The sequence below is a fragment of the Poecilia mexicana genome, unplaced genomic scaffold (assembly GCF_051168715.1).
Source record: "Poecilia mexicana isolate PSO_F unplaced genomic scaffold, ASM5116871v1 scaffold_13, whole genome shotgun sequence".
NCBI classification, from domain to species: domain Eukaryota; kingdom Metazoa; phylum Chordata; class Actinopteri; order Cyprinodontiformes; family Poeciliidae; genus Poecilia; species Poecilia mexicana.
Window position 1 is genome coordinate 10,095,652 of NW_028263382.1, and position 25,243 is coordinate 10,120,894.

Sequence of the window (25,243 nt, forward strand, 5' to 3'; positions counted from 1 at the left end):
TTTTTTCCTGCTTATTAGAAATATTCAAGATAATCACATAGTGCCAGGAGTCGGCATCAGAGACCTAAACACAATTTCCACACTTTATTATTTTCATGTCAATCAAATCCTGTTTGGAAAGGCAGAGTCAGTGTTGGAGAAATCTGCACAAGGTTTTGTAATCTATCTGTGATTCCCAACCTCAAAATAGATCCGGTGTTCCTTCAAAATTTAATATCATGGTTGTCTTCTAAAGACTAAAGATTAAAGTAGTAAAACATTGAAGGTGTTAACAAACCGAAAACCCCTATGACATTCTTAAGAAACATTTTTCAGCACAGTAAAATGAGCTAAATGTTTTCTCTCAAGAAAGAGACACTTGAACTGTTGTTAAACCGACCAGAAATTCAACCTATTCTCTGAAGCTCACAGGCATGGATAATGGCCCATTTGAGGCTGCAAATGATATTTTCTCAGCTGATAAATAATTCATTGCTTTTTATATATAAAAAACACATTGTTAGTAACAGTTTAATCATTTTAGTGCATGAGAAATAATAAAAAAAATAGCATTAATTGGATTACTTTTCACTAACAGCTAAATGGTTCTCCAAAACATTATTATAACATCTGTGTATTTCAAGATTTTATATAAAAAAAAACATATAAGGTTCAAACAGCAATGTATAAACAGAAAGAAAGACAGGGATTTCAATTTTAGTCAGTTTGAAAGCAAAGAGTGAAGTTCAAACAGGCTTTGAATGCTGGTTTCTGACAGGTGTATCACTGCAGCACATTATGACACTTCCAACCATCACGCATGGATTGTGTTGAGCTAAATATGCAAAATCATGGATGGCAGCTTAAAAGCTACAATCCACAGATGAGGCAGCACATATTTCACTTTCTCAAGATGTTGCACATGCATAATGATCCCTCTCAAATTAATCTGATTAATACAGATTAATGCAAAAACGTCACTACACCTGTTCTCAGTGAGCTTTGTCTGCAATGTGGAACAATAAATTGACCAAAATGGTTTCAAAATCCAAATTGTTACAATTTGCGCTGTTTGCATTAAAAATAAATTTGATAGCATTTCATCTTGGTCTGGTTTGTAATTTGACAGCAGGGCTGCAGAACTCAATTAGCGCAGCTCCAATCAACACATGTTTACCTAATCTAAGAAATCTCTCTTAAAGGGGAAGCTTACATGCTCAGAACATGAAATATTGTGAGAAAAACTAGTTGAGACCTGACTTTCTGATATATTTAAGTCATATTTTGCTGCCAGACGGTGTTAAGGATCTTTAATCCTAATGTATAAACACACTAGCTGCGACCACTCTCTGATAAAAGGAAATGTTCAGTCGCAGTGGGTGCAGACGTGCAAAAGCAGTTGCTCAAATAAAAATGCAGATTCTTGCAGTTTACCGTTTCTGGTCTGAATCTATTAAGAAGTTTAGAGGGAAACGCAAAAAAAAGCCGAAAATTACAACATTCCTATGCCTCACAGGAATGTTAATTATCAATTCCACAGTACAATGTGAGAACATAATATGCTGTGCCTTACGACGGTGTTCATACTCCCCACAAGCTTTCAGATTTTGTCATATTGCAAGCACAAAATGGAAAGTATTCTAATTGAACTTTATATAACAAATGCTCATTATGGGAAATGAAAAATGTGCATATTTAATTTTAGAAATATGAAAATCTGAAAGGTGTGGTAGGCATATCACGCCTTTTCAGTTACACCTCAACAACATGCAGTGCAACCATTTTCCCAGTAGGCCTACATTCTAGGTAGGGAGGGAGGGGAGATGAAGATGCTCCTTCCAGCAGAAGAATGCCTGTAAACACACAGCCAGAACTGAAATGTGGATCAAAGCATATTTATATGTTACAGCGGCCCAGTCAAAGTCTTGATCGAAACTGAATTGAGAAAGACTCTTATGCTGCTGCTCACAGATGCTTCATCCAATCAAACCAGGCCAGATTCCAGAAGTGCAGATAATTTATGTCAAAGGTTGTGGTTATAACAAGATAAATCTGCAAAATTCAATACTTCTCCAAGGTACCGGAGGAGAGAATTTTACTTTCAGCCAAATTTCTGCAGGCTTCTTATGCATGAAGTGTTTTGTTGTCTGCCAGCTTGGTGAGTAGCCAGACCTTAAATCTATCCGCAATCTCTTTTTGCTCCCCGGGATTGGCTTGCCAACTACCCAGGTGTGGCATTCCATCTGAAAATTTACAGAAGTTCTATCTTTTTTTAGAAAATGCTTACAATTCCCATGTTGATCACCCCTTCAGCATCATAAAGAGAGTGAAAGTGGTTCAAGTTCTGCATGGTTTGAGAAGGTTCAGCACCACTGAGCGTGGATGGCATTTAGGAATGGAAGGGCAGTGCCCTGATTCTGTGGCTTTTGGAGTGATGATCGTGAGAGAGAGAGAGAGAGAGAGAGAGAGGGGGAGAGAGAGAGAGAGAGAGAGGACCTTTTTATGGCCGCACTGAAAGTCAATTTGTGTTTTCCTGTTTTTGTTTCAAAAAGTAAACAAAAAGCCTGATGGCTCTTTGTATATTCTCTCTTTCAAATAGAAAGCATATAGGTTGGAAATTATTGCGATAAATAGCATTACTTGTTACTGATTATATTTCAAGGGTGATGGACGTACTCAACAACAAAAGGAGGTGGTACACGGCGATAGAAATAAAACTGAAAATATAAGCAAGTTGACTTTCACAGATGCATCATTCAGTACAAATCATCTAATATTTAAGCTGTTTGTTTCACTTTGCTTCTCTCTCAGTTATAAATGTGAACTAAAAGGATCCTACTTATATTTTTATTGCTTAATGTTTTGTTGTGCTCTAAGTGCGACTTAGCGTAATTTTGGGTGTTTGGCTCATGCAAGCAAATGCCTGAAAATTGGACAATATATTCAGGACAAAAGATGGAGCACTGCTTGTTAATGGGATGATGATTTCTGAGGATTTTCCAGCATTTTAGAATTTCACAAATAAAGTAAAGAGCTCAAATGAAAAATGTGTTTCAAAGAATCTGTCATCATTGTCTCTTCGTCTCTTAGATGACCCTAATGCCAAAAAAAGCTTTGTAAATGCAGCCTTTTGTACTTGAGAATTTATGAGGGTTCATTCATCTCAAGGTGTATTTTTAAGGGTTGAAGGCAGAATAATCCAGTTCAGGGTGTATGAGCCTAAGTAATGACATAACCCTCTACAAAATCTCTAATATTAAACTGCAAAAAGGCTGATACCAAGCTTAACATGGAGTGATTTTGTTTTTTTCTACAAGAGAAAAAATGATCTGAACTTTGTGGAACATCATGTTCTGTCCCATTTTTAAGCATGTGCTTTAGTATTAATTACATTTTAACATTTGTCTGAAAGCGGCCGATTAATGCTACAATCAATAAAGTAGTCTGTCTTCAGTTTTCCCTTTAATTTCAAGCATCCAGCATCCTGCAGTGAGTGTAATACCACTTCAGATTATCTACGTAATGTTTTATGATTAAGTAATGTTTTTATTGGGTCATTGCTGTGACACTAGAATACCACTTGTGCATATACTGTATCAGTGGGACACATTTGTGGTATATGTGGCATGTGAGAGCTGTGGTGTGCATGCTAAAAAAATGTTTCACAAGTTCTAAAAATTGTTGGCAGTCTGACTTGGCTGGTGATCAAATTAGAAATGTGTAGGTAGGCAATGCTGGTGTGCCATTTACGTAAGACGGTTTACTTTCTGTATCTTTACAAAACAAGGCAAATACATCGGTTAGACAGTCATGGTATTCTCACTGTTTGTCAGATTCATTTGTTTTTTGGACACCCAGTTGTTTTTTTTCACTATTGATGACCTAAAAGCCTGTCTGATAGATGACTTTGAAATTGGTGGAGGCTTCCTCAATGCGCTTGACGTCTTTGACTAAATTATATCAACACAGTGCAACAGCAAAGAAATACTTTGTAGACTATAGTTACATCCAACTCTTTGTTCCTCAAACATCCATGATAAATCTAACAAAGCAGGTCCAGTTAAATGTTTTTTGCACCTTTTCTTTGGGTTGTATTCCATGTTAAACACATTGTGTTTTCCACATAGCTGACACCAAAAGAGGCTGCGGTGCTCCTGTTTTCTCAGGATTTAATGGTACAGTAACTCCTGCTCTGTCTGTACCATGTGTGCTGCCCTGTGAACTGTGGAATGTCTCGCTGACCCTGAAACAGTTCAGTGAAATAAAGGCCCTCGTTGTTCACTGCCACATCCACGTTGCCTCGTTTAATGAAAGTCTGAGGAGTGTTTGGGCAAACATGATCGGATTTTACCCAAAGCTAAATTAAACTGCAGTTTTCACAAGCCAAGATGTACCAGAGTCTAGCATTACTGGTCAATCATTGATGCAAGTATGTGGTGTTTAAAGATATATAATTAGTCCTCAGACAACTCTTGTCAGCTGAGCCGACTTTGGTACTTTTTTCATAAATCCAATGAGCCCTGCATTGTTTAAACCAAAAATCGTTCTAGGCATAAATAATTTAACAGCTCTATTACAGATTTGCTCTGTTTTTCTTTTGTCACAGTTGCGTGCTTCAGATCATTAACTAGATTTTAATATCAAACAAGGACAACCAGAGAAAAAACATCAGCACGATTATTCTATGTTAAAAATTAATCACTTCTTTTGTTCAATCGCTAACTGTGCTTAACCATTTCACTGGCCACACCTGAACCAACAACTGCATGATTTGTAGAATTAAAAATGCCCTAAACCAACTTCAGGAACTACATGAGTTAGCTTAAACGAGCTCAAAATTAAACACTGTGCCGTCCATTTCAAGAAGTGTAAATATAATTCAAAAGTACCAGATTTTATTCACAAATGAAAACAAAAAACAAACAAACAAAATAAAAAGCATAGCATAATTGGGAACCTTTCGTATGATCGACTGGCCACTCAAAATTAAACCAAGATCTTTTAGCAACTCTTCCAAGAAGTTAGACAAGAATCTGAAACAAACTGCTAACATCATTTGCCTCAGTATAATTCAACTGTAAAAAAAAAACTAGAAAAAAAGACACCAACCAAAAATGGCATCTGTGGGCCAGTTCCAAGGCTTAAACCACTGCTGAACAGAAAAAGACACAAAGTTATCCTAATATTCCCACGGACGTTTTAGACCATATATGCAGTGGACTGACGAGAATAAAGTGAAATGTTTTGGAAGATGCCCTAGATCTTACATTTAGCACGGCATTTCAGAAAAATAACATTATATAACCAAGCATGTTGGTGTTGGTGTGATGGTTTTAGGCCGCTTTGCTTCTTCAGAACCCAAATAACCATGACCTGAACCTTCAAAACTAAATGAAGCCTTTGGAGTTGATGAATCAAAGTCTTTAATCCAGCTGCTGTGAAATGACCTTAAACAGGCTTATTTATGCTGGAAGACTGAATTAAAACACTTCTGCAAAGAAAATGGGCCAAATTTCCTTCACAGTGATGGGAAAGACTTATTGACAGCTACCCACAAACATGGCACACGCTTCTGCCAACTGATAACAAATCCAGTTGTTTTTGTCTACGTTGGTTTGGAAAGCTGTTTGGTTTGTTTTTGATGATGTGAAACAAAAGCAAATGTGACAAAAAGAACAATACTGTATCTACAAAAGAAACCTTTTCATACTAAGAAAAGAAATTGTTACGTTTAATTACCTTCTTGATTTTTGTTTTTAAGAGTCAATAGGAGGCCATTTTATTTTTTCAATTCTAACTGAACATTGATGGAGTTAGTCAGACTTTTACTTTTTAATTAGCTCTCTCAGGGTCATCTCAGAAACAAAAAAAGATCTGCACAATTTCCTCCAAGTACAGGCAATTTTCACTTCCACTTAATTATGTTCACTTTGCCCCCAGTTCTTACTGTGATACACCACTTCTTCTGAGGAAAAAGGAACTGAGCATTTGTACAAACACTACATCGATCGACTAAGTCCAGTTTGGAAATATCTGCTGTGAAACACAATGCAGGCATTGATTTTCCCTCCAAGAGCAAAGTTTATACATTGGATTTATGGATCTAACAGATTGTTTTGCAGACTTTATAAGAAAGTGGTGAAGAGTTTGGGGGAAAAAATCAAAAACATTTTGTGATTCACAGATTTACTTTCAACAAAACAGATGCATGGTCAGATTGCATAGAGGCAAACCTAAAAAAGTGACTTTTTTTTCTTTTTTGGATATAAAAATCCAAAGTAATTCCTCTCCTTGGAGCTGATCTTGATGTCTTAATGCTTTTGTCTTGTAATGTGTCACTTCAGTTAGAAGAGGTCACGTTTAATGGAAAGCTCTCTCACGGGTTTGAAACCTGTTTGTTGATGACGAAGGTGGGATTGAAATGTAGATATATTTATAGTTTGAGTTTAATCCCAATAAATGATGTTTATTCTCACTTTAAAAACCCCATTAGCTCGCTCAGAATTAGCGAAATCTCTCTACCTACAGCCAAGTTTTGTTTTTAATGTAAAAACTATGTAATGAATGTAGGAAAAGTGGGTAAATGCTTTGCTTTCGCTTTTGGGATTAAATTGTCACAAAGACACAAAGTTGTCAGTTTCTTGTAATTGTTTTTTTCCACAGCACTCTCTTATTATTTGCACAGGTGGCAAAATCAAATAGATTGTTTCCACGGACACCTTGTGACCTATAGATGCAAAGAGCAGTTCCAGATACTTTAAACCCTAATTGTTGCTCTGAATGTAGATTTGAGAAACTTTATGTGAGCATCTAATTTCTTGTAGTCATTTGCTGTTAGATCAACACAGAACTAAACGACCTGAATGAAATGTTCCCTTGTCTTTCCAGTTTGAAGAATGGCTAGAAGAAACAGTCCTCTTGTCACACCTTATTTGTACCCCAGAGAAAAAGGAAGTCATTTAAAAGATGTCTCCTTTAAATGCTGTTTTCTCTTGTCTACCCCATTTTGAAGACAGTTTTGTTACATGTATGGCATGTTTTCTTGTCTTTCTCACTTTGAAGAGCAGCTTAGAGAAATGGACCTGTGTCACACACTCAAGAAAACATAAATTCATAGAAGACAAACTGGACTACCCTGACGCTCTGGTAAAACTAAAGTTAGGTAAAAATTGAAGGAAAAAAAATATTCAATTTGTTTCTTTCAATAAAATTAAGATTCTCTTAATTCTTTTTAATATGAGATAATTGTACAACCATAGCCTGGCTACATATCTTCATAAGAGGTGCTGCTACTTTAGAAGGGTGCTTTCAGTCTGTTTTTAAATTATGCAGTTGGCTACTAATTTTGCTTCAGAATAATAGCAGGCACCACTTCCACGCTAAAATGTTAAAACAGATGGCTTTGTTGCACTGGCATGCAAAGCATTATAAAGGATTGCAGTCAATATGTTAGCAAGTTGTTTTTTCTGGGTATTGTGTCACCCTTCCGTTAAAGACTCAAATACAAATAAGACTTATTGTTTCACCACTGTTATAAAGATTATTTTTGGTAACTCCAACTCCTGGTGTGAAAACGCATTCATGCTTTGACTTTTTGCACCTCATTACATTTTATCACAGGTGATGTAACTGTACTTACAACAAACAGAGAAAATCCCCCTGGGATCCATAAACCAGCAACTTTACTCAACACCTTACAGTTTGATAAAACATGAAGGGCAATTATGTCACATCTGCCAACACGCTGTTGTACAATTTCACCTGCAGAAGGTTAGTTTACATTTCATAGGATGACAACTTCTCAGCTTGCTGCAGGTGACAGTTGTGCAGCAGAAACGACTTAGTCTGGGGAATGGGCCGTTACTTTCTGCTTTACACACACACGCACACACACATATGGATTGAATATTTATTGAACACATCAGCATCTTTTTTCATTAAATAGCTCATTAATTTGATTATTAACAGTATATTCACATAAGGTGTCAGTAACAACCCAAGTAATCTACACATGCAAAAAATTACAGGAAAGTCCTTAAAAGAAAAAGTTCATAAATTAGGGTATGTGTGATAAATATGAATAAAATTAGAAATTAACATTAAACACACGGCGGAGATGATGAGCGAAACAAAAAAAAGCTTATTAATGGGATTCATTAATTTAATGGAAATATCTCCTGATTTTTATCAGTATAAATGAATGTTAATTAGTTAAATCCTAGTTGACTGGTTTACAAAAGGGTTTTATAGTAAGAGCAAAATGTTCCCTCAAGATCTTTGGACCTTTTTTCCGGCAAAAAAAAAAAAAGGCACAAGTTACAGACATTTTTCAAAACGGTTGAATGTTCCAGTGAGCATCTTTAGGGCCACATAAATTCCCCATAAATCAGACATGACTCTCCTTGCAACATTCTTGATGGAGTAATAATAAAGAGCAATCAGAATAGTTGTTTTGAAAACCCACTAAGGGTGTGCTTTTGAAAGCCCTGGAAAAGAAGAAAATAAGCAGGAGAAGGAAAGAATCGCCCCAAAAACACCCTGCCAACAGTGAAGTTTGCAGGTGAGAACATCACGGCTTTTCAGCACACACTACTGCTGGACTTTAATTAACTGGACGAATACTGGATGGTGAAATGTACTTGGACACTTTTGATATCTCAGCTGGACATTAATCCCAAAAGCACAGTTAGGAAAACTCTTGGTTTTAGAGAGAGAGAAAAATAAATTAAAAAAAATCTCCTCGGATGGTGCAATCACATGACTTTACTTCAACTGAAAATCAGTGGAGTAAACTGAAGATTGGATCACATAAAGGAGGCAACCAGGACTTTCAAGGTTCAAAGACAGTTTGAGTTGAAAAATGCTTCAGAATCACACATTGGATCACACTTTAGCAGTGCATGAAATAGTTTCCCCAGACAGGAGACATTTTGATGGTATCCTTGCCAGCGAAGGAAAAGTTTTAATACAATTTAATAAGTGTGTTTAATATTTATTACCTGTGCAATTTTACTTTGTTTCACAAAAATGACAGTAAATTATATTAATTTGTGCTGCATTCTTAGTATGTGCTGAATACCAACACGGGCATGTTTAACACGTACTGTCCTTGCTTTACACACACCATAAATTACAATTGATTTAATTCTATCATGAAGCTCAAGACGAGATTTTTTTTTTTTTTTTTTTGCTTAACTCCCTTAGGTCTCGTGGTTTTGCTACCTTCTTTAATGAGTTGGGCTAATTCATTTAGCTTGTTCCGGCCGTTGCCATGGTTATAACTTTGGCTGTTGCTGGTATTTTCATTTGTGGCTCCTGGCTTTTACCAGCTGTTTTACAGCACTAACATAGAAGCTCTGACACCTTGCCCCCACAGCCTTTTTCATGTGAAGAAATGATTTCAATATGTTCTCATTTTCACTCAGAAGGCGTTCCAGCAGCACCTATTAACATTTCTTTAGCAACACTTGAAGAAAAACAGCTGGTGAATTTCACACTTAATAAATTGAAAGAACTGCAAATTTAATTCGGTTTCATTTCAGCCGTATAGGTTCTGCCTGATCATTCAGACATGACAGCTAAACCAGGATGAGGATTTAATGTAGCAAAAAATAATCACTTCTAACAATGGGTGAAACATTAAATTGATATTTATCAACGAGGGACCTCATTAGGCTACGAAACTGAAGCTTCATCTTTTGTAAGACTTTTCAAAACAACTAGAAAAAAAAGTGCAGAGGCTGATTTTCACTGCCCAGTTTGCTGAACATGTGACTCATACTGTTTAGAAGTTTTAGAAGCATCTCTTGTTCACAGTGTTGGAGTTTTGTCACCTCGAAGCTCTTCATCCCTTTATTCTCATCTGCCCTCCTTCTGCTAGACCACCAGACTGAGCAGCAAATCAATACTTGGCCAAAAGCCTATGTATCTTACACATGTTTTCACTGAGCTGACTGCATCCTGCAAACGAGGCAGTATATCTGAAACTGAGTCTCTCCTATAAATCACTTTTAAAATGCTTTTTTAATATTTTTCTCTTAAGGCGTTACGGTTCTGTCAGTTTCATTGTCAGATACAATTACTAAATATTCCTGCTTTGCAGATTTGAACTTGCAAGAGCAGAACAAATAAACGTTTTTTTGTTGTTGTTTTTAATGGTAGGGTGACCAACTTGGCTTTAATGCTGTGTTTCTATAAAGTAAAGCTTTTGTAAAACTGTTTACAGAGACAGGAAAACTTATTGGAAACCTTGGCAAAGATTTATAAAGACCTTTTAAAACTAATCCAACATTTTTTGCACCATCTTAATGCCACACAATTTTAGAAATATCAGTTCTTTAATATCAATGCATTGATTTAGGAGAGAAATATGTCAAGTAATGGTTGTGTTAAGAAAATAACTACTGGTACATTTGTGGGTTCCATCCTATAAAATAAATTCAACAACAACAAAAAAATGTAATATACTATTTAATGTCATGCCTGGGAATTTTTGATTAGTAATTTACACTTCCTGTTATTCAGGGTGCTGAACATCTGGCACATCTGCACAGAAAAATGCACATTACCCAAAAGGTGACTGACACTAATCACAGAATTGAAGCCAGTGAGAAAAACAGCATGACTGATTTTATTTATTTTTTTATTTTTTCTGTACTTATGGCTCAAATCCAACTGCATTTGATATAATCACCTCAAGGCCACTGTCCTTTTACCACTGCTCCAAATCGGGCCAGTAGCATTCCTAAAGTAGTTTTCTAAATTCTAGCTCTCTTTAAGCGTTTTAATATGTTGTGGCCTTGGTGGCTTTTTAATCTTCCTCTGCTAAATTAACCTCAGAGTTACACTTTTGATATTTGGGCTTTGGACAAACGGAAGCAGCGAAAACGTGGCGCGTTGACATCTCTCCCCACCTCCCTCTATCTAGTAATGAAATTGCTTAGTGCTACTGCATCCTTTCAAGCATCACACGGAGCTGGCTCATATGGATTTAATCCTGTTGTGAGGGGTTGTTGCTGAGGGCAGTGGGCGCAGTTCCAGCCTGAAAGTAATCCATTGAGTCTTGAATAAGTCGGCTGCTTTCATGTATAAATATATGTATGTCAAAGTGTGGCGATTACTATCTCAAATTCAAATCTTTCCATACCAATTACTGTTGAACCCACATTATATCATGCGCTGGTTTCTAATAATTATTTTTGAAATGAAATCTTTGTGTCAAAGAAATCCCAAGTCAACATATATTTAGAAACCAATCCTAGTAGAAGACATTTTTATAAACTTTATTAAATGTTAGATTAGAGTGCTTTGTGTATAACAGTTTCGGTGTTTTAATATTGGAAATCTACATTTGAAGCAGGATAATGCACTGTTTCAATTAAACTAAAAGCATTAGAGATAAGACAAAGGAAATAATATAATGGCAGGGTAATATTAAGCATTGCTGTTGACACACCAAATAATACAATTTCTACATGACTGGGGGATTAATATATCTAGATTAGATGACCTCCTCTATGTTTGCGCTGTTGCAGAGTGTCACTTTGCCTTGATTTTACCTTACATGAGCACCGCCTCATTTACTAATGGCTCACACAGGATGGGAGTGGCTGCACGGAAACATCTACTCAAATTTCTTAAAAGCAGCTGATTAGGAGAAAAATGAATTAATAAATTTAAAGAGAAAATCGTATCATGGGTATTTTACTTGTACATCATAAAACCCTCACTAGTTAAACCAAATGTGTGATCTTGTAGTGATTAAATTGTGGGTTTCATCTAAAAATGTAATCTTGTACAGTGGGAGCTGAGAGCGGAGTGTCAATCCAAGTGTGAAATCTGGTGGTTTATAGATTTGTTTTGCAGTTATCTCTCTTTCTGCCTTGGAAAATGTTGTGAATCTTTTCTGGGCAATTCTCCCCATTAGAAACACATTTATTTTGATTATTATTTGATATATAATAAATAATAACAGAATACACTAGTTGCTAAAAGTCTTTTCATCTGATGTTTACATTACGTATTCTTCTGGCAGGATTTCTCTTTTGTTTATGTGAAACATATATAAATATTTATTACGTTAAGGCAAAAACAACCAGTTCCTGGGTCAGATGTGGGCCGTTCCAGTCCTGAGGTAACTTAAAGGGGAGGAGTATTATGCAAAGTCAATTTTATTGAGCTTTATTTCATGTTGGACTGTTGCTTTGATTCTTTCATGCATATCTCCCATCATGGCAGCCATTCGTGATGCCTTAGCACTTGCTCATAAATTGCGGCGCCTATTTACCAACCGCATTGAAGCTTCAGCCCCCAGCTGAGTTTCCGCCCCACAGAGCAACCCTTTGCATGTGCCTCCTTCACTCAGCTCCACCCGACTAGCGGCAGCAGCAATTAGCCAACACCTGGTGGAACTGCAGAGCTGAGAATGGTTGTAAAGTGTATCAACGGACGCCATGGAGAATCATTGTGATTATGTGCTGGAGGGAGGGGTGTCGGAAATGGTGAGCAGAGCCCATTTCAAGGCATCCAATACGGCTGCAAAGTCAAATTTCTTTTAAAATATTTTTCATATATACATAATTTTCATAACAACTGAAGAAAGCACAGTTTCTTGATGGTGATATAAAATGGGTAATATGTAAAACCCTTTATTTAACACAACAGAATCGCTTTAGAGGTTTGAACAAGTAAACGGTGTTAGGTTCACGACCTAGAAATTGGGTTAAGTGACAAGATGTCAAATGTAATGTTCATTTTTGGGTTAAGATCAATTATTTATATACATCCATCCATTTTTCACAGCCCTAAATGATTAAAGTAAAATCAATACTTTAATTTTGCAGTATTGATTATTCAAACAAAACAGGAAAACAATCTGATGTCTAATAACAGTATAGAAATGGCCAATCTATATTGAGTTTGTGAAGAATTTCTCGTCAAAGTCTGAATGCTGAGCATATCTGGTTCTGGGTTATGTTGTCTTGAGTGAAGAAATATTTGTTCTAGTATCAATAAAGTCGTTAATTCTGAAAACTGACATAAACGTTATTTAAACTGGATAATTTCACTGTCCTACCATCACTATCCCACCTTGCTGAAGAGTTTCAGTGAAGTCTGGCAAACTGGGTCTTTATGTTTTGATTCTATGTTTGATTATAACACAATATATTTTTTATGTTTACGATGTTATGAAGAATTTGAGATAAACACATTTTTTCAGCATCGCTCACTTAGTCGCAAACTACTGAAACTTAAACTTAAATTGTTGTAGGCAACATTACACCGGCAAATCTTACTCCACGTTACTTTCTATCATAGAGTAAATTACTTTCTACCTTCCAGTAAAAAATGTCAAATCTCAAGATACTTGACAGGGTTATGCTTTAAGATCATCATGATCCCAGACAGAGCCGCACATATCCATCTTCATCAACAAAATTATCAAGTTCCAGCTTGCTAAGCAACACCAGGAGATTCCAGCACATCCCCCATCCGCCTGCTGCCACTTCATAGTTTGTCCTTGACATTTCTGAGACTCTCCCAGTGGTCTGGCAGTCACAGTTTGACCAGCCTGCCCACCTTTACGACATCCACATAAATCAAATGTTCACCGCTTGTCTGACGTGTCAGAACAGAATCGGTAAGAAGGTGATCCGCACTTGAATTGCGATACAGTGCAACTTACTTAATCTGAGAAAAAAATCCTGAGTAAAGTGCAAAATATGGAACCCTCAATCTGCAGCGTCACAGCAAAGCTAGACATTTACAAGCACAGTGGGATCTTACAGCAGTCCATAAAATCGCATATATTGTTGCAAAAGTCTTCTCATCTTATGAAACTGTTTGCTGTTACAACTATAACTTCAATGTGTTTAACATTTTTGCAATAGACAAACACAATGCAGCTAAAATTCTGTCTAAGCAAAACTAAGTCAAAATACAATTGCAACAAATTAGCCTAATTGTCAAACAGAGTCCACCTGCTAGTAGATCATATTCTGTGGAGAAATCGAGAAACGTGAGTAAGTTTGGTCAACCAACCAAACTTACTCCAGTTAGGCATCCATGATATATGAAGGGGTCAGAAAAGAACCCACACCTGAAGCACTGAAGACCTCACTTGTCTCAGTTAAGTTTAAGCACCCTTGGACTTTTTAAGTGGCATAGACATTAAAGAGTTAGTAATAGAAGTGGGTCTTGAATAATAATTTTTGTCAGATTAACCACATTTTAATTGAAAACTATATATCGACAAAATAAGCAACATCTTCAATCTAAAAACCCTTTTTGCTGCTAAATTATTGAATAAATACACACGTGAGCTCAACAACAAAGACATTTCTTGGTTTTAATCTGTTATGTATTCAACCATCAGACTCGTGCAAAGTTCTATGAAACCCATTCAGCTTTGAAGAGTTTCTGGAACCCCTGGTCATTCATGGAACTTCTTTCAACCTTCTTAGAAACGTTGATGCTGAAATTAACGTTGTGTGTGCTGCAACATGTTTTGCACTGAGATTCCATTTTAGGCTTGAATAACTTCAATTATAGACTAACTCCTGTTTGCATAACTTGCACACAACAATAATATTTTCCAGCGTTCCATCCGAATGATTTTCGAAACAAAAAGTCATCCCCACCAGACCAAGAATAGCAGTTTTGACGTTCATCTCTGTTGCAAATGTCGCTTATGCGTCAGATTTGCAGATGTACGACAAGCATTTTAAAAACAAAGGTTCCAGCCAGAAGACTTGCATGCAAAAACAAGATAGGATTAATTGTGTTCAAATTCTTAACACAATAAAATAATCAGGTAAACTTTAAATATGTAGCACTGTTACAGGTCAGAAACAATAAAGTGCTTTGCGATACAAACTAGCATTAAAAACACAAGGAGATAAAAACATTAAATATAAAACAGCATGAATAATATTTGTCTAAACAAATGAGTATTCAGCTGCCTCTTAAAATAAATGAACATAATCAAGACACTGCAAAGATGGAGGCTATACCCTCTGCAATCTGAGCGGCGCCGCTCTAAAGGATTCATCGCTTCTGGTCTTAAAATGTGTTCCAGGAACCATTAACAACCTTTCAGTGACAAACTGCAAGAAGAGATGTACCAGAAGGTCTAGAGATGTAGGCTGGGGCTTGACCATGCAGGGCTCTAAAACAACAGAGGAAGATTTTAAAATGAATTCTAAAATATGCCAGTAGCCGATGTATAGAGATTAAAACAGGAGTAACATGCCGTCTCTTCTGGGCGTTGTATTTTACAGATTTGTAAAAGACTCATTGCCAGTTATCACAAATGCTTGATTCAGTTGTTGCCACCAAGTGTTGCACAACTAGTTGCTACGTTTATTCAAACTGTTAATATATGACATTTTTGTCTGATACTAGATGTGGTTCATCACCCAAAACATTGAAATGTGACAAAAAAAGCTACAACAGAAGACACATGCGAGGGAAGAATTTTACTTTACATTGTTGTTTGTGGTTGCAACTTGACAAATGTGACAAAATTCAGAGTTTTGTTCAAAGCACTGTAAAAAGAGCAGCAAATAGATTTTGTTTGAGAGATTTTGATCCCATTCTTGAAGCCATCGACTGTATGTGTGAAAGGTCTGTGCATTTAGATTAATGGCTCAAAACAAAAACTCTATCTGCACAACGGTTGTGTCTGGTGGTTTACGGCTCAGGAGCTGATAGCCCATCTGAGCTGACAGCACTAAATTAGTGCTGGTATCATGGATGTATTAGACCTGGGTCTATAGTTTAGAACCACACCTTAAATCACCTTAAGAACCACGTCATTTGTGACAGACCCTGCCGTTGAGCGGCTCCACCAGTCTGATGTCATCCGATCCTGGCGGATGAAAACCCATCCGTAGGAAATTCAGAAGCACCTTAATGGCACCTTTTTGAACCGCTCACCCGCGAGGATTGAGCGTGAACTGTAATTGGCTCAATATATCTCGCCGTATCGCTTTCTGTCTGGGATAAAAAGGGAGAGGGCCACAGGAGAGACCTTTCTCTCTAGTGGTGACACTCCAGAGGTCGCCGACATGTGGAGGCGAGCGCTGCCTCAAAAATTAAAATGCATCGCAGGCTGCGCTTGCCTCATCTGCACAACTGTGTCATATTTCAGCGAGGTTTGACAATCCTGGTGCTTCAGAGCTCATATAAAGATGGTACTTTTTTCATACTTACTAAGGCCATTGTTGAAGGCATTTTTCCCCCCCTCTTATCTCTGCTATACTCATTTTGGTCCCTCACAGTAATACATTGGGTATTGTCGCTTGTTAAAGAGACACTAATGGATCTGATTGCTTACCCTTCGTATGTATTTGAACCTAATGCATCCTCTCAGCGCTTTTGATTTGAGATGGAGGATTCTCATTCGTAATTTCCTCTGTGACAAAACTGAATGACTTCTAAATTGGGTTTTGTGGTATATTTTTCCTAATGTTTTTTTTTTTTTTTTTTTTTTTGAATCAGTCGCAGGGTTGCGATGACTCGGATCCCATCTTTCAGTCAGGATGACACACTCTCTCAGCGTTTTCTTTTATTTTTGTCTGTTTCAGATTCAGAATGCAGATGATGTCTTGATTACTCCCTTGGAAAAATTTCGGAAGGAGCAAATTGGAGCAGCGAAGGTAAGAGACCCCCTACGTGCGCAATTAGCGACGAAGCAGCGCCAGAGATTTCATGCGGCCCGACACCCTCGCCCTTTCCCTTCAACCCCCTTCGTCTCTCCCACCGTCTGTAAATCATTAATTAAAACCAAAGCGTGACACTGCCAAGAAAAATGGCCTTTTCCTAATTAATCTGACTGGTACGGGTTACAGACAAAGATGTCGGTTTGTTATTTTGACATTAGAAGGCATTAACACCTGCTAGTTTTTTAAAGTTAACTTTTTAATGTTTATTAAATTAATAGTGGCATATTGACCCAAGCAATTTTTACTTTTTTTGGCTGCTATAGTCTCTAAGCTGCTGTTCTCTTTGCCAGAAGTTTTATAGTAATCTGTTTAATATTTTCGGACAGGTCACTAGGTAACGATGATTCAACGTTTTAGCGTGAAATATTAATAAGTGGAATTCTGTGCCCATTTGTTAAGGGAGAATAACCCAAACACGTGCAGTAATGTTCGAAATAAATAAATAAATAAATAAAAAGTAATGTCGCACTTATCTTCAATAGAGATGTACATTTTACGGTGTATTTACTGAGAGGAGATCCTGGCGCAGCGCCACAAGTATTTCTGGAGGGACTTAATGTACCTTCTGGCCTTGGAACACCTTGGGATATGAAATGTCCTGAAGGAACGTTCAGTGTCACTGCAGCCCATCCTGTAGTTGGATGGATAACCTTCTTACTAACCGGGGTTAGCAGCTGAAACGTTATGGCAGAGGTTGGCATTTACATATACTGCAACAAGACTCTACACAACTTTAACTAGTTTTACAAATCTACTGCTAACTTGCTTCATTGTCAGCTCTTTCAGGAAGTCAAGAAAACTGGCTTTCAAAATAAAAGCATGGTCTGAAATTGGGGTTTCAAAGTAAAAAAAAAAAAAAACTCTTGATTAGTTGTTATAACATAGAAAAATTTTCATTGATTTTTTTTTTTTTTTTTTTTTTTTTTTTTACTAATAATGAGTATTAAGAGGGAAAATGAACAGAGCTGGAAATGAAAATAAAGCAGAACAACCAATATGAAACAAAAAGTTCTTCCAATATACTTAAACCACAAAATCCAAGTTAGTTTTAGTGATTCTAACTGGCCATCATTATAGTTCAGCTATTTTATGTCAACAAAATTATAAGATGTTGTGAAGATAAGGGGAAGATGTGATTTAGATGCGAATCCCTTTTCCTTTACTGTATTTGATTAATTTTCTATGTATTTTTTTCACCTTAATTGCTTATTTTAGTATCAATAAATATTGCTGAGTCCACTGTTGATCTATTTTAAAGGTTAATTATGTTGTGTGAAATATAACATCTTACACAACTTTTGCATGTGTCCTCACAAATTCAACACTCAAAGTATTGGTGGATGGTCTGAAAGCTTACTTGGCATCTGTTCTTTTATTTCTGGAGTTTGTAAATACAGAATAAGTCAGAAAAATATGCATAACTCCAGATTATCAGGTTTTATTCTATACAGCATTTTACAGCATCATGTAGTATGTCTTGTAAGGTTTTACATGAATAAAGTTTTATATTTTGCTTGGCTAATTTAAAAATGCATTTAGTCCAGTTCATGTCATGTAGGTGCCATGCAGTTCAAAGCATCAGAACTGATGTTTCACAGATTGTGGCATCAGTAGATTTTTTTATTGATAAAATAAATAAATAAATACACTTCCCATTTCTCATTTTCTTAAAATAAAACTGGGCCATGTGAAGACCTCCAAAAATCACCTCTGCAGTATTTCCTTCCTCCTTCAATACACCTGCAGGAAGGACGCATTTAATGCATTTATCCCCTTTTTAATCGGATTGCTGTAATCCTGTTACATGTAGTGCAGTCTTCTCTAACGTATTGGATCTGGATGATTGATATCAGTTGGACTTGTGCACGGTGTTGCTTGAAGGCATCCTGAATTCACAGCGGACATGTTGCTAAGGATGGCGTTGACTCTAAAGAACAGTGTGGGTTTCTTGCTACAAGCCTCGCTTTCATTTCTGGCCAACTCAAAGGCACGATATGAAAGCGCAGCGGCTTGTCTGTGGTCAGTCCCTCGGTGAGTTCACACATGAGCACGATGGAAGAACTGGAGCTTTCATGCCGCTCTCCAACTACTCCACCACTAACTCAATACTGTACTATGAATCATTTGCACATCTTAACATCGCTTTTATCTTTTTGAGGGACTTCTCGGGCTCAAAGTCGGGCCGTCTCCCTCTCCCTTTCTCAGTGTCTCTCATTTTGATTTATTTTACATGCCTTGACAGCCACTGGTCTGCAGATATAGTCATCCTGCTGTACTTCATTGGTCTCTTCACAGGCCAACCTGCAGCATAATGACACCATTTCTCTTCCCTGTACCGAGGTGTGAGCATCATCGCTCTCTCTCTCTGCCCGGTCAGACTGAATAACCAATGCCGCTTCATGCCTCTGCCAAAATGAAACTCCACATTTTGCTGCCATTTGTGTCTCTTTCTCTCCTACATCAACATGCTCAGTGTTATTGCTCTCACTCTCAGTGTTTATAAAATGGTTTCTTAAAAGCCACAACCCCCCTCATTACTCCCACTACCTCTTATTTCCTCCGACCACTTCCTCCTAATGGCTCTGTCCTCCTGCAGTCTTTCCTCCGCTAAACATTAGCCCAACTAGAGTGAGATGAAACGCACACATCACGGGCGGCTGAGTAACTTTCCACGGTTCCGAGAATCTGGAGAGATCCTCGGGCCGTCTGACCCTTCCAGTTATTGCACTTGATGAAGTCCGAGAACATCAGTTGGACAGTCTGGGAGCATTTGCCATATTTGGGCATCCTGCGTGTAATCCCTCTGAGGTTGTATACCAGTGTATTAGCTTCCTAGGCACAAGCACAACACTTCCACAGCTGTGATGTACCAGCAGATTGACTGCAGCTCTGTGAGACATATTAGGGACAGCCTGCTTCACACAAGGCGGTACCAAATGTTTTGGACTTAAGCCCCTCAAACTTAGCAGTCTGCGGCCAACAAACACGGAGAGAAAATATCTGAGAAGGCAAAGATGTGTTGCCATATGTGCTGGAAGCCAAAGTGAGATGTAGGTCTGAAATCAATGTAACACTTCTTTTTTTCAGTTTCAGATACGCTTTTCTGTGATCTGAAATGTGTTCTCGAGCTTGCTGCAAAAGTTTCAAAGTTACGACACAGAATGAGAGGTTGTTCCTGTTTTTAGTTTGCAAGTCCTCCGTGCCAAAGCTGGAACATGTAACCGCCTCTGACAAATGTAAAGAATAACATACAACTTTTAATTTGAGTAAATTTGTTCATACACGGAAAATTATACAATAAATATGAATAGAAGATACATTTATGACACATAACTATTGCAAAATACATGCATCTAAATTAATTAAGCTGTTTAGTTTCTATTTCACACGAAGCAAAGTCCATTTATCTTGGCTACTTTTCAAAATGGAGAAGACAAGAAAACATGCTAAAATAACACAGAAGTGTGTTGAGATTCTTTGGCAGGAAATGGCCAGATGCAAAACAGTAGCTACTTATTTATTCTCCACCATTCAGTCAAGGCAGTAACTGAAGAGTTTGAAACTTGAGCTTAAAAGGTCAAATGAGTGACAGCATTTTGCATTTTAGACTCACAGATTAAATTTTTCTAGATTTCTGGAACTCTTTTTTTTTTTTTTTTTGTCCTGACTTGCGGATACTAATGCTGAACGATTACAATTTCTCTCTTAAAGTATTGTATTGTGATATACTAAATATTTTTTTCAATCTTCTTTTCTAAGTAGGCTTTTTTTTTTTACACACATTCATATCAGGAGGAGAGACTGTTTCATGATTGGATGAAAACCTCGTATAACAGGTTTCATTGTAGTTTTTTTTAAATAGAGGACACATCTTCACAAAGACATTTTCAGCTCTTTGGCTGCATTCTGCATGTGTAGTCATGGAACATGAATAACTTACCTTAACTCTAGGATTTCCAAGATGTCATAATATTTGCAAATACATGAAAGACAGGTTTAAAACTCAAGAGAATAAAACAGAACAATTTTGCTGCATTCTGATTAACCTTCCTCGTCTCTGTTAAAAGTTTCTGTCTCGCTTGTTCTTACTTCTATTGCAACTGTAGACGGATCTTGAAACCCCAAAGAAATTACAGTTTTGCTTTTTTTTTTTTTTTTTTTTTTTTTTGACATAATGTCAAACATCCATTTGGTACAAAAAAAATGTATAACTTAGAATCTCTGTTCTAGTGGTGGGCACAGTTTTGTTAACAACCTAACAGTAGAGCTGAATTTTTTTGTTTAGAGCGCTGGTATTTTTGTTAACTTTGAAACTATTTATGCACTTAGTGTTCCCTTTTCTGAAAAAGGCTAAACAAAACAAACAACTTCCTGAAACCCTGCAAACTATTCTAATACATGTTTAACATTTCAGCTCTTGGCACACAAGATTGCAAAGTCAAATCATCTTTATCTTATTATGCAAGATAAGGTTAAGATATCAAAATTTAAATGTATCAACTTTAATAATTCTTAATTGCTAGGATAATCATAACTATTTATTATTGAACCTAAAATATGACGCATAGTAAAATTAAATTATGCGTAAGTACAGCTAATTAGAGTATTATCATATTAATCACATTTCAAAGCTCCGTACCAAGCAAAAGTTAAACGCAATTAAAATTGTTTTGTAACCACAGTTTACCAGATGATTATTGGAGGACGTGTCTGGTTGTCAGGCAATGTGGTTCCAATTGGCATTACATAAAATAGTAGCAACCATAAATTAATTTAATATAAAACTGAATGTAATTTGAGTCAAGACACATTATACATTATTTTCCAATATAGACTATAGAAAAAAAAATATATTGAGTACATTTGTAATAGAAATATTTAATATTATTGCCATAATGTGTTGATATAAATAAACCTCTCTTTATTATGTTCTCTCATGACTTCCTAGAAATGTCCAACATAGGTTTAGTCTGGTTCATATATATATACCAGGGAAGATGCATAAAAGCAATATTCTCAGTAGAGAACAGCTGAATTGTCCCAGATTTAGCTTCTAACTAATTTCCATCTTCATTCCCTCTGATACAGAGGTGTAATAAAAAAAAAAAAAAAAAAAGTTTTCATGGATTTCTGTTTACCAAACTGAAAATATCATCTGCACAATGACTTCTCAGCATAACTTTGACTTGTAATATTTCCTCCCAGTGTTTTCACTCCACCTTTGACCTGGAAGTGACTCTTGATAAAGAACAGAGTGCTGTTGTTTCCTGTTAGTTCCCCTTGGTTATGAAGTTTTCCTCAAAGCCTCTGGATTTTAATAAAGCCAAATTGCTGTGAAAACACTCCTAATAGCAGAAAAACAAACTCACGGCTCGACAGCAGCCAAAGTTCACCTTATTGTGTTGTCTTTAACCTTCAGAGTTGGACTGAGCCGTCACAATTCAGCTTTAGGACACTGAAATGAAAAGAGGCCATTTTTAATGTCCTATAGAAAAATTGTCGGACTATTGGATGAATAACCTTGTGTTAGATTTGAAGGCAAGCTGGTTGTTCACTTCAGTTTTTCTGATTCTGGGTCTTTGTATTTTTTCCTACATGTTATCTCAAGGTTATGTAGCAAGAGGAATATACAGCCTGATCCTGTCAGGGGAAAGTTAAAGATTCCCTACAGGAGAAGATGTAGACCTACAGGCTAGCAGAGCTCGTCAAAAGGCTTTTTCAGATGCCGTAAGACCAAAAAAGGCTTATGAAGATTGATTTATGTAGTTACAAACAAGCAAATACAATAAGGAACAAATTGTATGTTCTGTTTTGCATTTGAGTGTTATTAAAGTTCGACTTGTTGCAAAAGCTTTTAGTGACAACTGATAAATGTTAAATTTTACCCAGAAGGTTTGCAGCTTGCCTCCTAAATGTGGCCTATTTAGAAGTCTGGATGTTTGTTTTTGAACTCTTCCAAAGCAGATGTTGGTAATTATTTCTTGCTAATTGCTCAGCCTCTTCCTGCCTGTTACAGGAATTAGTCTTTTTTTTATTATTACGTAAAAAGGAAAGCTTTTTTCTTAGCTTTGGCACAAAGTGGCAGAATTCAGCTGAAGGTTTGTGTTCCGTCTGTCTCCTTTGTTCATCTAAGACCAGCTCATGTGTGCAGCTATTGCGGTTTAATCGCCACTTCTGGACCCATGCTCCAATTAGCCAGCTCTAATGAGCTCATAGAGATAGGTTACGCTTTTCCCTTTCATGTCACTGCTCAGAGAATTCATTCAGAATGAAAATATGGTTAAATTTGCTCCAAATGATGCCTGACTGCTCATTGGTGTTTGCATTAGATGTTGACAAACAAATTAGAAATTGTTGTCTGAAAATGTGAACTCCAGTGCCTTTCGAAGGTATTCTTGAACTTTTACATTTTTTTTATGTTAATCCTGAAACTTCAACGTAGTTTATAGATCAGTGCAAAGTAATGCATAACTGTGAAGTACCAAAAATAGTAGCATGCATATTAATGCAGTTCCCTTTACTCCAATATCCCTAAAAATCTAATTCTGCTGCTCTCTAAAGTCCTGAGAGGTTCATTAGTTCACATCAGTGAACTAACAGTGCAATAACTAAAGTCAGATTGGATGATGAGCATCAGTACACGTACATTTTCTAAGCTTGGTGCAGATCCTCAATTGGAACTTATGGTATGCTGGCATGAAAACCATCCCACTTATTAAACAACTCTCTAGGATTTCCTTCTTTTACCTGAGTAATATTGACAAAATTAGAAATATCCTTATGCTGGAAAACTGGTCCATGCATTTGTTACTTTAAGAGTGGACTATTTTAACTCAGGAAATCCAGAAAGTACCGCTGAAAGCCTTCACTGCCGGAGAAGCTCTGATGGAAATTAAAAAGTGAGATCATGTTTCTCCTATTTTATCTTCCTCTCATTGGCTTACTGTTACTTCCACAATAGAATTTTAAATTCTCCTTCTCGCATATGAAGCCTATAATAATCAAGTTCCATTATACATCAGAAATCTGATTGTTCCATTTGTTCCTAACGCAGCACTTCACTCTCAGACTGCAGCTTTACTGGTGGTTCCTAGAATCCTGCCTCTGTCTCAAGTCTTTTGCAGCCTCTAAAAGGTTTTATTCCAAGATTACCCTGTATTTATCTCATCTATCTTCACATCTAATGAGCTTCCTTATCCCTAAATAGAGTCCACCTATAGGGACAGTATCAATCCATCTCTTCTGTTAGGGCCTTAGAGGTTTGTTAGAGAACAGCAGAAAAAAAACTGTAGAAAGATTAGGGATAAAGTTGTAGATAAGTTTAAAGTAGTTACTTTCTAAAACAATAATTATATTCTTTGAACATCAATCAGGACACTGCTCAGTTTATCTGAAAATGGAAGGAATGCAATTTTATGACCAGACAGTTGATTTTGAAAATGAAACATAAAGGAAGAATGTGCTCTGGTCAGATGAAACTAAAGTTGAACTTTTTGATGTTCATGCAAACATTGTGTGTGTGAAAGTTAACACCACCAAGCTGAAAAAAAACAATAAAGCATGGTTTTGACAGTACAATTATTAAAATATACATTAATCGCATTTAAGTCCTGGAAGAAAAGCTGGTGGAAAATACAAAAGACTGGATACTGGAGCAAGAGTCGACTTCCAGGAAGAGAGCACGTCAAACGGACAGCCAGGTCTGTCATAGAGTGGTTTAAACTCATCATGTGTTAGAATGTCCCAGTCAAAGACCAAGCCAAAATCCAATTGTGAATATCAGAAAATAATTTTATACTGTTTCATCCAGTTTAATTTGACTTGAGGTATTTTGTAGAAGTGGGGGAAATGTTTGTCTGGATGTTCAAAGCTCAAAGTTGCCTCTAAAATCTAAGTGCTGACTTAGCAGTGCTAAATGCTAATGCACATCACACTTCAACTTTGATCTACTCTTCATCTGTTTCTTTTTTTCCTTGCAGCATTATCCTTCCACTTTGCATTGTGTTGCTCTGTCTTTTAAAATGCCAAGATAATTCGAAAGAGATTGTTTTGATGTGATCAGTTCTGACAAAGTGAACAAGTTTAAAACCTTTTGTAAGGCGTCTGGTATTATTTTCTCTGTACATCTATACAGACACATTCAGTCTCCTTTACAGCTGACATCTGTTGCCATGGTGAAAGGATAGTCCTGGAGCTTGTTAGGTCACTGTCAAAACTTGCAAAGAACAACCGGTGTCCAAACACCCTCCCTACAGTCTTTCTATGATCTCCTAGTTTCTTGACTTGAAAGAAACTGACAAATAATGACAAGAAGAAATTCTCTCTGCACGCCATATTTTTCTCGCTAATGGTCCTGATTTTAGAAATTAGCAGACTTACTCATGCCGTTGCTGTCAGATCACCCCTGGCAGCAACACGAGGCCTCACCAGTTAGAAATCCCACTACAAAGCTATCTGCATCTGAGCATTTTCCTGTTGCATGTGATTTATTCATGAGTGAGTACAAAGCAATCAGATGAGAAAATCTCCCGAGTGATAGG

The 25,243-nt window shown here is 36.8% G+C and overlaps 1 protein-coding gene across 4 annotated transcripts in view; it reads left to right on the top strand.

Annotated features, from left to right (window-relative positions):
* Positions 1 to 25,243, top strand: part of arhgap42b (Rho GTPase activating protein 42b) — a 92,504-nt gene that overhangs the window by 37,461 nt on the left and 29,800 nt on the right. For all 4 annotated transcript variants that reach the window (XM_014989123.2, XM_014989124.2, XM_014989125.2 and 1 more), the window contains exon 4: positions 16,566 to 16,637. In XM_014989123.2, coding sequence (XP_014844609.2) covers positions 16,566 to 16,637 — 72 coding nt within the window. The remainder of the gene's footprint in view (positions 1 to 16,565; positions 16,638 to 25,243) is intronic.